We start from the raw sequence: 12,956 nt of genomic DNA, 5'->3' as shown, positions 1-12,956 counted from the left end.
TTTTATTCTCAACAAGAAGCAAGAAACATGTAAATATGGAAACCAAAATTGTGATTAAAAAAAAAAATTAGAAGAATTAATGTATAAGGCTGATTTTAAGGTAGAAGATTACTTACTATAAGTTGCTCTTCCTTTTCCCCAGTCTCTTTAATTATTATTTCAATCTCCTGATTCAATCCTTCCACACTATTCCGGAACCGGGAGCCTGTTGATTTGGTGATGGGAATTACTGGAATAAGTGCACTCTTTGGAACAGGAGCCTTAAGAAAAAGTGGTGGGGGCCGGGGGAGAAAAAACATTTATTACTACCTACCTTTACATTCGCTAGATGGAAGCATACTTCCATTTGATCTGGGTAACTCTAAAATAAATCAAAATTTACAGACCTCACAAAGGTGTGAATAACGAAACCTGCTCCTTGGTATACACGAAAATATAATTTAAAGCAAAAATCCCAGACAATCAAGGTAGAACTTCAGAAATTAATTCACATTTATGAGGGACTGTAAAGAGAAGAGGGATACGGGAAAACACTAAAAGAATCTTAACCTCAGACATTCTTTCATGATTACAGGAGTTCAGATTTCAGAACATAACTTTAAAGTCCTCCAGTGCCATAATTATCTATATTCCAGAAAATAAGTAACAAAAAGTAATTTATCCAAAAAAAAAAATTGGTAGGAAAAACAAAATCACTTCCAAAGTCCATATACAGTAGCAAGATGATACAGTAACTTCCCTGTGAAATCTATTTATACTTCCACTGTAATTATTTTAATGTTTTGTTTCAAAGCCTATCTCTAGTTAAAAAAAATGTTCCCACTGGCACAGTATTACTTTTGAAAAGAAATAACTGATTATATTACAGGATATCACTTGGTTTCCTGACAAGATACTCAAAATAAAATATGAAACAAGAATTGCAAGGTATCTGCCAAAGTTCATAGCAACAGTGTGCCAGAAGGTCATCTTGTATTGTCCTGCTGTCTGGTAAAGAAATGTGATTAATTCATCCTTCATTTAGGGAGGTCTCTTTGAGAAACCTCTCTTTCAGGGAGGTTTCAGATCCCCTATTCTTCAATCCTTCCGTCTTGGTGCTACAAAGCCAGTAACTTCCCTCACTTCCCGAAAGCCTCCTCAGCAGTCCAGCCCTGGTTCACCCTGTGACAGGACTGTGATAAGACAGGACAGGAAGAGGAAAGTAAACACCAGAGCCCTCCCCTCCATTCTTCTGAGAACTTGCATTCTCCACCCTCCACCCTACTCTCACCCCAAGGTCTTCACTTTCCTACCTCAGTGAAACAATGCCGAAGATAGTCACTGAAACTGGCTATTTCCCATCAGTTTTTTATATCCCCGAGACCTGTCACTAACACCTTGAAGGGTACTTTTTTCTTTTTTTTACCTATTCTCACCCTCTTGTTTCCTTAGCAACAGAATAATATTCCAAAGAATAATCTAAAACTGGCTTAAAAAAAAAAAAAAAGAAACTCTCTCCAATTAGATATGTACTTACTCTTGGGATAAGAGTGGGAGAATGAAGCTAAGAATATGGTTTGGTTCATGACAGGTCAAGGAAGGAAAGAAACCTTTCTCAAAGTGGTGGCAAGAGAAAACAAAAACTAGTGAAGGGACGAAAGGAAACTGATTTGGACTGAAGCACCTATGGGTTAAAAGAAACCCAGAGCTCACTAGTCTGCAGTGGAGAGCATGTCAGAGCATTTCTGTCAGGCAGGCATCCTTCCTCTGGACTCTTCCTCTGTCAAAAAATAATGAGGTAACAGAGAACTGCTACAGACTAAGATTTCAGGAGTTATCAGTATATATACCACAAACAGAACTTTGATTTTATTTTTTATATTTAGTGAAAGTAAATAACTCAATTCTAAACTTAATTTTCTCTCCTAAAAGTCACAAAACAACATGAATAATGGCTTGCTTTGGATGCCATTTCCAGACTGCATCTGGTTTGTAGCTAACGTTACAGAAATGAGGAAGGAGAAGACTAGAAGGGGAAGATGAGCTGTCAAGGTTTCTGCAAAATGTTGACCTTTCTGGATTTGGGAACCATAAGGATCTGTTAGTAAGTCTTCAAAGAACAGAAAGCTTAAGTCTGCTGGGTGTCATGTTGAGAAATGCACATAACAGGAACCCACCAGTGTAATAACTAACTGGACATCTTGTTACTGCCTTTCCAGGCAGCTACAGAAGTCATATCCTAGATAATTGGTAAGAAGTTCTTCTCAAATGTAATCTAAAATAGTGGCAAGTGTCAACAGTTTAATTTATTTAAAGCAAAGGAAAGAACGGAAGGAAAAAAAAGAAAATGGCCACTTTCCTAAGGTCAACACACCATTTTAGGTAAATGAAGCAAAGGTTCAACAGCAATTCACTTAACTAGCAAACAGTTATATGATTAGAAGAAAAATAATCTACCCAAGCTGTCTGGGAAATATTTTCTTCATTAAGCATACTGTTATTATTCCATAAATAAAAAGTAATAGGCCTTTGATTTTATTCCTTACATAAACTATGCTCTAAAATATTTAAAAATTTAAAAAATGATTATACTTTAACTTTATGCTTCATTTCAAGGGTTCTTAAGGAATTTTGTGTGTGTGTATTTATTTTTCCCACATCTACATAGCTTTCTGTAATAAAAATGTGTATTTCTAAATATAAGTCAGCATATGCAAATACAAGCGGGTTATCATATTAACTGAGAGGTATCCTTAGACAGCTCTGAAAGGTTAAAAATCCTTCCATTATTAAGGAAAAATCTCTCTCTCCTAAGATTTGACCTTTGGAAACAATAAGGATCTCTTATTTTTCTCAGTTCTTGATTCTTTCTGTTCAAATCAGAGTTTTCCACTCAAGTAAGATTTCAATTAGGTGAATCATGGTTTTAAAGTTTTCTTTTTGCTATTTACATTCTCCGTCTATCTATATATTATGTTACAGCTTAAAGATCAAATTGCATAAAAGCTGTGAATTAACCAACAAAGAACTCCAAGAGACGGTTTGGCTAACCCTGAAGCTTCATTAGAATCCAATCTACACTATAACTTAAATATCTGTTTCAAAGCATGGGGATAAAATTGTGGCAAGACAAGCAGACTCAGGAAAGATGGGAAGAATACCTACTGAAGTAGTAGCTGAGCAGGGAAAAAGATAAAGAGAGCTAAATTTTCAAAGGAAGAAAACTGTGTAGGATAAAAAAAGGTCTGTTCAGCAATTCAACAGAAATCTAGGAGAGAAATGTGAGCCAGAAACCCTAATAAAACAAAACAGTGGTCACAACTGATGTTTAGAATGGATTCCTTAAAAAATTAGAAAGCACTGGGGAAAAAAAGCTTTCCCATCATAGGGGCTTTGGTAGGGGGCTCCACGTGGCCTTGATTTCTCCTGTCCCATCAGCATCACTTTATTTCTGTCCTCCAGAGATCAGTGTCCTCTCATGTGTTTCCCTCTTTTATCTCTTCTAAGCTACAGCTATTCTCTAATGAAGGTCACATCTGAAGCACCTACTGTTTTGATTTCTCAGTGGCAAAATCTTGAAACTTTCAAGCACAGCAATCATGTCCTGGACAGGCACACAAAGATTCCAGTGCCAAGAAGCAATTTTCTCTCTTTTTTTTTTTGCAATTTTCTCTTTAAAGTGCAATGCTTCTCTCACTTCTCAGATGAAAATAGGTTTCCCCCCAACCTTTTCTTTCTCATGATCCCTTTGCTCTCAAACCCTCCTAAGCTATTACAAAACTATCGTGTGCCCAGCCCGGATGAAGCAATAAGAAAATCCTATGGGAGGGCTTTCTTGTTTAAGCCTATCACAGCTAGAAACACCTGCATGATTTTAAAATTTGCACTCTTAAATTAGTTTATGCTACATCTCCAGCTCTTCTGTTACTAACATCTGACTCTAATCATCAAACAATTCTGAAATGTGTTAGCTACATCTTTTTGAAAAAAAATTTTTTTATTGTTAACTGGAGGATAATTGTTTTACAATGTCGTGTTGGTTTCTGCCATACACAAACATGAATTAACCACCAGTATACGTATGTCCCCCCTTCTTGAACCTCCCTCCCACCTCCCACCACTCTAAGTAGTCACAGAGCACCAGGCTGAGCTCCCTGCATCATACAGCAAATTCCCATCAGCTATCTGTTTTACATACGATAATGTTAATGGGTCAATGCTGCTGTCTCAGTCCGTCCCTCCCTCTCCTTCTCCTGCAGTGTCCACAAGTCTGTTCCCTATGTCTGCGTCTCTATTCCTGCACTGCAAATAGGTTCATCAGTACCATTTTTCACATATTCCACACATATGTGTTAATATATAATATTTTATTCTTTCTAACTTATTTCACTCCGTATAACAGGTTCTAGGTTCATCCACCTCACCGGAACTGACTGGAATTCTTGGCCACATCTTCTAATGAGAGTATTTCTTGATATACTCCTTAAAAATGATATCTTAAGTATCCAAGAGTTTTGTCAATTTTGGAAACCAGTGACACGTGAAAAGTTTCTCTCTCCTAAGAAACTTGGCAGCAGTTATTCTTCATAATAAACAGTTCCCACTCCTGAATTTCCAGGGAAAGAATCACTCAAAAGTATGTCAGAATTCTTTTCTAACTGTAAAAAAATCCATTGTAGCCCAAGAAAAAGATCTCATGTTAGCCAGTGGTTACATACTATCCACTATCAGAACAATACTGTCCTTGATCATTAAGGGATGCTAAAGGAATTTCCCAATAATCTTCCTAAAGACCTGGACCATGTGGTTTATCTGTCCCTCGATCAGTGTTTTCTCCCCTTTAATACTGATGTAAACAGTGTGCTACAAACAGCAACATGTATTTATTTGACTTTTCTTTTTTAATGTCTTTTGTAAAAACTACAAACTACTGTCATTTACATATGTCTCCTTTTTTCTTTCTAATTGGAGAATAAGTGAAGTGAAGTTATTCAGTCGTGTCTCTTTGCAACCCCATGGACTGTAGCCTACAGGGCTCCTCCCTCCATGGAATTCTCCAGGCAAGAGTACTGGAGTGGGTTGCCATTTCCTTCTCCAGGGGATCTTCCCGACTCAGGGATCAAACCGGGGTCTCCTGCATTCCAGGCAGATGCTTTAACCTCTGAGCCACCAGGGATCTCCAATTGGAGAATAACTGCTCTACAACATTGGGCTGGTTTCTGCCATCCATCAACATGAATCAGCCATAGGCATGCAAATATCATCTCCCTCTTGAACCTGCCCCCCGCCCCCCACCTCCCATCCTTCTAGGTAGTCACAGAGCACTGGGTCCCTCATTATAAATAAGCTTATCTTCCTATCTGGCTTTTTATGCATGTGTTCCATCAATTAACTACTTTTGCGGTTTTAATCCTGTATCATTTCTTCTGTTTTGTTTTGTGTAAAGGGGGAAAGATAAAACCTGGAACTCCCCTCCAAAAATAATCATCTACATATCATGAACTCCAAACAAACAAACAAAAAAACCGTAATAACTTGGAGAGCCTAGGAAGAGGAAAGTAAAAGAGCCTCCAGATATTTAAACTTATTAACCAAATAAGGAAAGTTATTTTTCTACCCCTAGAAAAGTATAATGTAGAAAAAAGCTTTAAGAACACAGTAACTGGACCCAACTAAATGACAAAAAAAGTCAGAGAATTGCTCTACAGAATCTGGAACATTAAAAATGTTTCTGAAGCCCTCTGAATAACAAACATTTTTCCACACTAAATAAAATTTTTAAAATACATAGTCTAATACATGGTATGCTCTCTGCAAGGAATGAAAAAGGAAAAAGAAAGAATTTAAGGAATAGCTATCTTTAGAGAGTGAAACTCTGGATGATTTTTTTTTTCCTATTTTATTTTTTTTTAAAAGTAACAGCTTGACTGAAGTCTAATATTTCTTATTTTTAGTTTTTCTTCCAGTTTTATTGAGATAATTGACATATTATATAATTTTAAAATGTACAGTATAGACATATAATTTCTCTATTGACTTTAGTTTCTAAACTTTCTTATAATAAGCATGTAAATATTTTTATAATAATTAAAGTTTTAGAAAATAAGTTAAATATGAATTGGCAGAGAAGCCTAAAGAAAAATCCAACTGGAGGCAACCTAAGATTTATTAAGCAGTTATTCTGTGCCAAGAACTACATTAACTGTTTTGTAATACTCTATACCATAAAGAGAAGGCAATGGCACCCCACTCCAGTACTCTTGCCTGGAAAATCCCATGGACGGAGGAGACTGGTGGGCTGCAGTCCATGGGGTCACGAAGAGTCAGATATGACTGAGCAACATCACTTTCACTTTTCACTTTCATGCACTGGAGAAGGAAATGGCAACCCACTCCAGTGTTCTTGCCTGGAGAATCCCAGGGACGGGGGAGCCTGGTGGGCTGCCGTCTATGGGGTTGCACAGAGTTGGACAAGACTGAAGCGATTTAGCAGCAGCAGCATACCATAAAGAAAGCTCAGCACCGAAGGATTGATGCTTTTGAACTGTGGTGTTGGTGAAGACTCTTTTGAGAGTCCCTTGGACTGCAAGATCAAACCAGTCAACTGTAAAGGAAATTAGTCCTGAATATTCATTCAAAGGACTGATGCTGAAGCTGAAGCTCCAATAGTTTGGCCACCTGATGTGCAGAACTGAAAAGACCCTGATGCTGAGAAAGGCCAACCGCAGGAAGAGAAGGGGCCAACAGAGGATGAGATGGTTGGATGGCATCACCAACTCGATGGACATGAGTTTGAGCTGGCTCTGGGAGTTGGTGATGGACAGGGAGGCCTGGCATGCTGCAGCCCATGGAGTTACAAAGAGTCGGACACAACTGAGCGACTGGACTGAACTGAATACCATTTAGTGGGTTTCCTGGTGGCTCAGATGGCAAAGAATCTGCCTGCAATGCAGGAGACCCAGGTTCAATCCCTGGGTTGGGAAGATTCTTTGGAGAAAGGAATGGCTAACTGTACCAGTACTCTTGCCTGGAGAATTCCATGTACAGAGGAGCCTGGAGAGCTACAGTTCATGGAACACAGAGAGTCGAGCACAACTGAGTGACTAACACACACACACACACACACACACGCACCATTTAATCCTCAGAACAACACAACAAACAGGTAATATAATGCAGAGAACCCAAGGAACTTCGAACAGCTAGCAAGCAGCATGACTCAGATCTTACGCTAAACAATCTGAGCTCAGAGCACCTGTGCTCATCTTCTACAGTTATAAGACCTCCTGGGTTACTTGTGGGTTCTTTGTTAGCATCTAATCTATTATTTCCAGACAATTACATTTGCATTTTATCTATTCATTTTTATGTTGGTTAGTACACATTTTTTGGTAGAACTTTATTGAAAAATAATTCACAGTATCATACAACTCACTCATTTCAAGTGTACAACTTCTGCTTATGAACACAATTGTACACTATTAATTGAAAAATATTGTACAATGGCAACCCACTCCAGTACTCTTGCCTGGGAAATCCCATGGACGGAGAAGCCTGGTAGGCTGCAGTCCATGGGGTTGCGGAGAGTTGGACAGGACTGAGCGACTTCACTTTGACTTTTCACTTTCATGCACTGGAGAGGGAAATGGCAACCCACTCCAGTATGCTTGCCTGAAGAATCCCAGGGACGGGAGCCTGGTGGGCCGCCATCTATGGGGTCACACAGAGCCAGACACGACTGACGTGACTTAGCAGTAACAGCAGTACACTATTAATTGTACACTATTAATTGAACAGAATTGTACCACTATTATCATAATTAATCTTAGAGTCAAACAACAAAAAAAGTCCCTCACACATTAGCAGTCATTCTCCATCTTCTCTCAACTTTCTTACCTTTAAGCAATCACCAGTCTACAACCTGTCTCTATGGGTTTACTTCTCCTGGACATTTCATATGAGGGAAATCACGTGTTCCTTTGTTTCTGGTTTCTTTCACTTAGCATGTTTCCAAGGTTCACCTGAATGGTAGTATGCATCAGTATTCCATTCCTTTTTTGTGACCGAGTAATACGGGCTCAATAAAGGGCAGAAATGGTTTGGACCTAACAGAAGCAGAAGATATTAAGAAGACGTAGCAAGAATACACAGAAGAACTGTGCATAAAAGAGCTTCACAACCCAAATAATCACGATGGTGTGATCACTCACATTCACCTAGAGCCAGACATCCTGGAATATGAAGTCAACTGGGCCTTAGGAAGCATCACTACAAAAAAAGCTAGTGGAGGTGATGGAATTCCAGTTGAGCTATTTCAAATCCTGAAAGATGATGCTGTGAAAGTGCTGCACTCAATATGCCAGCACATTTGGAAAACTCAGCAGTGGCCACAGGACTGGAAAAGGTCAGTTTTCATTCCAATCCCAAAGAAAGGCCATGCCAAAGAATGCTCAAACTACTGCACAATTGCACTCATCTCACATGCTAGTAAAGTAATGCTCAAAATTCTCCAAGCCAGGCTTCAGCAATACGTGAACCGTGAACTTCCTGATGTTTAAGCTGGTTTTAGAAAAGGCAGAGGAACCAGAGATCAAATTGCCAACATCCACTGGATCATCAAAAAAGCAAGGGAGTGCCATAAAAACATCTATTTCTGCTTTATTGACTATGCCAAAGCCTTTGACTGTGCGGATCACAACAAACTGTGGAAAATTCTGAAGGAGATGGGAATACCAGACCACCTAACCTGCCTCTTGAGAAACCTATATGCAGGTCAGGAAGCAACAGTTAGAACTGGACATGGAACAACAGACTGGCTCCAAATAGGAAAAGGAGTGTGTCAAGGCTGTATATAGTTACCCTGCTTATTTAGCTTATATACAGAATACATCGAGAAATACTGGGCTGGATTAAGCACAAGCTGGAATCAAGATTGCTGAGAGAAATATCAATAACCTCAGATATGCAGATGACGCCACTCTTATGGCAGAAAGTGAAGAAGAATTAAAGAGCCTCTTGATGAAAGTGAAAGAGGAGAGTCAAAAAGTTGGCTTAAAGCTGAACATTCAGAAAACTAAGATCATGGCATCCAGTCCCATCACTTCATGGCAAATAGATGGAGAAACAGTGGAAATAGTGGCTGACTTTATTTTCTGGGGCTCCAAAATCACTGCAGATGGTGACTACAGCCATGAAATTAAAAGACACTTACTCTTTAGAAGGAAAGTTATGACCAACCTAGACAGCATATTTTTAAAAAGCAGAGACATTACTTTGCCAACAAAGGTCCGTCTAGTCAAGGCTATGGTTTTTCCAGTGGTCATGTATGGATGTGAGAGTTGGACTATAAAGAAAGCTGAGCACCAAAGAATTGATGCTTTTGAACTGTGGTGTTGGAGAAGACTCTTGAGAGTCCCTTGGACTGCAAGGAGATCCAACCACTCCATCCTAAGGGAGATCAGTCCTGGGTGTTCATTGAAAGGACTGATGTTGAAGCTGAAACTCCAGTACTTTGGCCACCTGATGCGAAGAGCTGACTCATTTGGAAAGACCCTGATGCTGGGAAAGATTGAGGGCGGGAGTAGAAAGGGACAACAGGATGAGATGGGTTGATGGCATCACCGACTCAATGGACATGGGTCTGGATAGACTCTGGGAATTGGTGATGGATAGAGAGACCTGGTGTGCTGCGATTCATGGGGTCGCAAAGAGTCAGACACAACTGAGCAACTGAACTGAACTGAATGTTCCATTGTATGGATATATACTACATTTTATTTATCCATTCATTGGTTGAAGGACAGTTGAGTTGTTTCCAATTTTGGGCTACTCTGAGCCATGCTGCTATGAACATCTGTGTTCAAGTTTTTACATGAACATATGTTTTCAACTGTCTTTTTAGTACATAATTTGGAGAAGACATGCTGGGTCATACAGTAACTCTATGTTTATTTAGCCTTTTGAGGAACTACGAGGCTGTTTTACATTCCTATCAGCTTATACAGTGCTGACAGGATTTTACATTCCTATCGGCAATATATAAGGGTTCTGATTTCTCCACATTCTTTCTAAAACCTGCTATTTGTCTTTTTAGTTTTAGCTGTTCTAGTGGGTATGAAGTAGTATCTCACTGGAATTTGTATTCATTTCCCTATAGACAAATAATGATAAATATCTTTTTCATATACCTATTGGCTATTTGCATATCTTCCTCGGAGAACTCTCTATTTAGATCCTTTGTCCGTTTTTAAATTGGACTGCTTGTCTTTTTATTATTGAGTTTCAAGAGTTCTTCACATATTTTAAATACAAGTGTTTCATATGATTTGTATAAATTTTTGCCTATTTTGTAGTTTATCTTTGAAGCACTAAAGTTTTTAATTATGATAAAGTCCAATTTTTATACTTTTTCTACTGTTGCTTGTGTTTTTGGTGTCATATCTAACAAACCATTGCCTAATCCAACATCACATTTATGCCTGTGTTTTTAATCTAAGAGTTTTTAGTTTTATAGTTTTAGTTTTAGTCTTATATTGAGGTCTTTGATCCATTTTCAGTTACTTTTGTACATGGTGTGAGGTAGGTGGATATATTTCTTAAATCACGTTTAAAGGCTAGAATTGGCCTTACCTTTTACTCCTATATGTCCATCATTCCCATATCATCAACCATAAGCTAAAAAAGTTTAAAGACTCAGACTCTGAAGTCAAAATTCTTCAATTAGAATCCCAGCTCTGTCTCATATGACCTTGAACAAGATACATGAACTCTCTGAGCCTTAATTCTTTGCCTGTAAATTGGAATAGTAACAATCTCCATCTCAAAGATGAGGATTAAATGCTTAAATATACCAAAGCTGAGTACAGTGTTCCCATATTGTAAGTACTTACTGCTGCTGCCACTAAGTCGCTTCAGTCGTGTCCGACTCTGTGCGACCCCATGGACTGCAGCCCACCAGGCTCCTCCGCCCATGGGACCCTCCAGGCAAGAGTACTGGAGTGGGCTGCTACTGCCTTCTCCGAAATACTTACGAGAGTTCAACTATTAATTATTGCTTTCTAAATATCACTCAGGTTTGTCCATTCTCTCCAGTTCCATAGCTTCTACCTTACTTTAGGTCACCATCATTTCTTACATGGATTATAAATCTATTTATAGATTTTCCTGCCCCTATCCTAATCTTGTCCTGTACCAAATTCATTCTCTACTCTGAACTCATAATGATCATGTCAAAATGCATATCTGACCACCTGTTAACACCCTGCATTGGAGAAAATAGCTCTCAGGTGTGCTTCAAGGACAAAGTCCAAATTTCTTAACAACTGAGACATGAAGACTTTCAGCTCTGGCTAACCTAACCTCTTACTATCACCTATCCCTAGAGCCATGATTTCTTCTGGGTCCAGAAAGTGAAAGTGAAAATCTCTAGTCCTGTCTGACTCTTTGCGATCCTATGGACTATATAGTCCATGGAATTCTCTAGGCCAGAATACTGGAGTGGGTAGCCTTTCTCTTTTCCAAGGGAATCCTCCCAACCCAGGGATCAAACCCAGGTCTCCTGCATTACAGGCAGATTCTTTACCAGCTGAGCCACAAGGGAAGCCCAAAAACTAGCTAAATTCTACCTATCCTTCATGGATCACTTAGACACCACTTTCTATAGAAGTCTTTCTAGACGGCTCGTTGTCAATTCAAGGATAAATGCTCCTTCTACAATACTCTGAACACTTCCTGATCAACATACTCATTATACTGTATAAAAATTAACTGTTTACTTATTATCTGAGATTTGGTGGGGGGAAAGCCCCAACATTTCATTTATCACTGCATCCCCTAATGAGTACTACAATACCAGTCATATGGCAGATATTTGATAAATGTTGCATGGATGGAGGAATGGCCTCAAAGCACACATATCTCAAAGTGGTACTTCCTCCTTTAGAGAGAAAATCCACTAAACAAAGCCACAATCATGACTTGAGTAATATTTTCATGTTCACAGTCTTAAAGTCTCAATTAACTCTGAATACTACTGGCATAGCTATCATAATACACGTGCTTGATCTCCGACTGGCTTTAACACTCAATAAAGCAAGTCAAGTAGTCAGATGATTGATGTGTCAAGTGTACAAAAGTCAAGCCACGTGAATTTATTTTTCAAGTTATTTTCTAGTCCTCACCTTCTCCACAAAAAGGCACCTTCATTTAGACAAAAATGAAGTTCATGTGAACTTCAATAGTCTTTATTAAGCAAATTCAACTTGCAGGGGAAAAAAATTTTGCATAATTTTACCATAGTAATTGTTAATTTAAATACAACTTTTTAAAAAACCACTTCAGAAAGTTATAAACTGCTAAAATCCATCAATTAAAATTCAATAAAACTCAGTCTTAACTTCTATTCTACTTGGAGTAAAAATATGAATAGGAAATAAGAACTGGATTTATCTCTTAGAAATACATCTAAATTACTTATGGATGAATTAGAGGGAGCAGAAGGTTGGCAAACTCACCTAGAAAACCAGGTGGGTCTGTGGCCTTTTGTGAGTGAGTGGAATATTTAGTATTCCAATAGTCTATTCAAATTTTTCACTTCTTACTTGGTCAGTTTTGCATTTTCCATTTCTCCAAATATAAATGCAGTTTGTTTAGGCTTTTAAACGCATCAATGTATATTCATATTTTATAATTAAAATGCCTTATATACGGAAAAAAGTTACTGGAAGCCAAACTGCAATCAAACTATAAATCTGTAAAATCAAGTTTGACCCATCTATCACTGTTTTAAGACATAATTAGTTAGCTTGAAAAAAATATATACCTTCACCCATACTTTCTCTTGAAAACAATCCACATATACTTAACAATCATCAGAAGCTATCAACCTAAAAAAGGAACAGGCAAAGTTTTTCTTGCTCTCTCTTTGCCAAGGGATGCCATCCAATTTCAATTCAGTATGAAGAGAAATGCTCCCTGGG

At 38.4% G+C, this 12,956-nt stretch overlaps 1 protein-coding gene across 2 annotated transcripts in view; it reads right to left on the bottom strand.

The window, feature by feature from the left end:
• FAM117B (family with sequence similarity 117 member B) overlaps positions 1–12,956 on the bottom strand; it is an 80,904-nt gene that overhangs the window by 20,566 nt on the left and 47,382 nt on the right. For both annotated transcript variants that reach the window (XM_069578047.1, XM_069578046.1), the window contains exon 5: positions 117–260. In XM_069578047.1, coding sequence (XP_069434148.1) covers positions 117–260 — 144 coding nt within the window. The remainder of the gene's footprint in view (positions 1–116; positions 261–12,956) is intronic.

Source organism: Ovis canadensis, chromosome 2, assembly GCF_042477335.2.
Source record: "Ovis canadensis isolate MfBH-ARS-UI-01 breed Bighorn chromosome 2, ARS-UI_OviCan_v2, whole genome shotgun sequence".
NCBI lineage: Eukaryota > Metazoa > Chordata > Mammalia > Artiodactyla > Bovidae > Ovis > Ovis canadensis.
The sequence above is the reverse complement of the archived record's forward strand: the minus strand, read 5'-3'. Positions and strand labels throughout refer to the sequence as shown.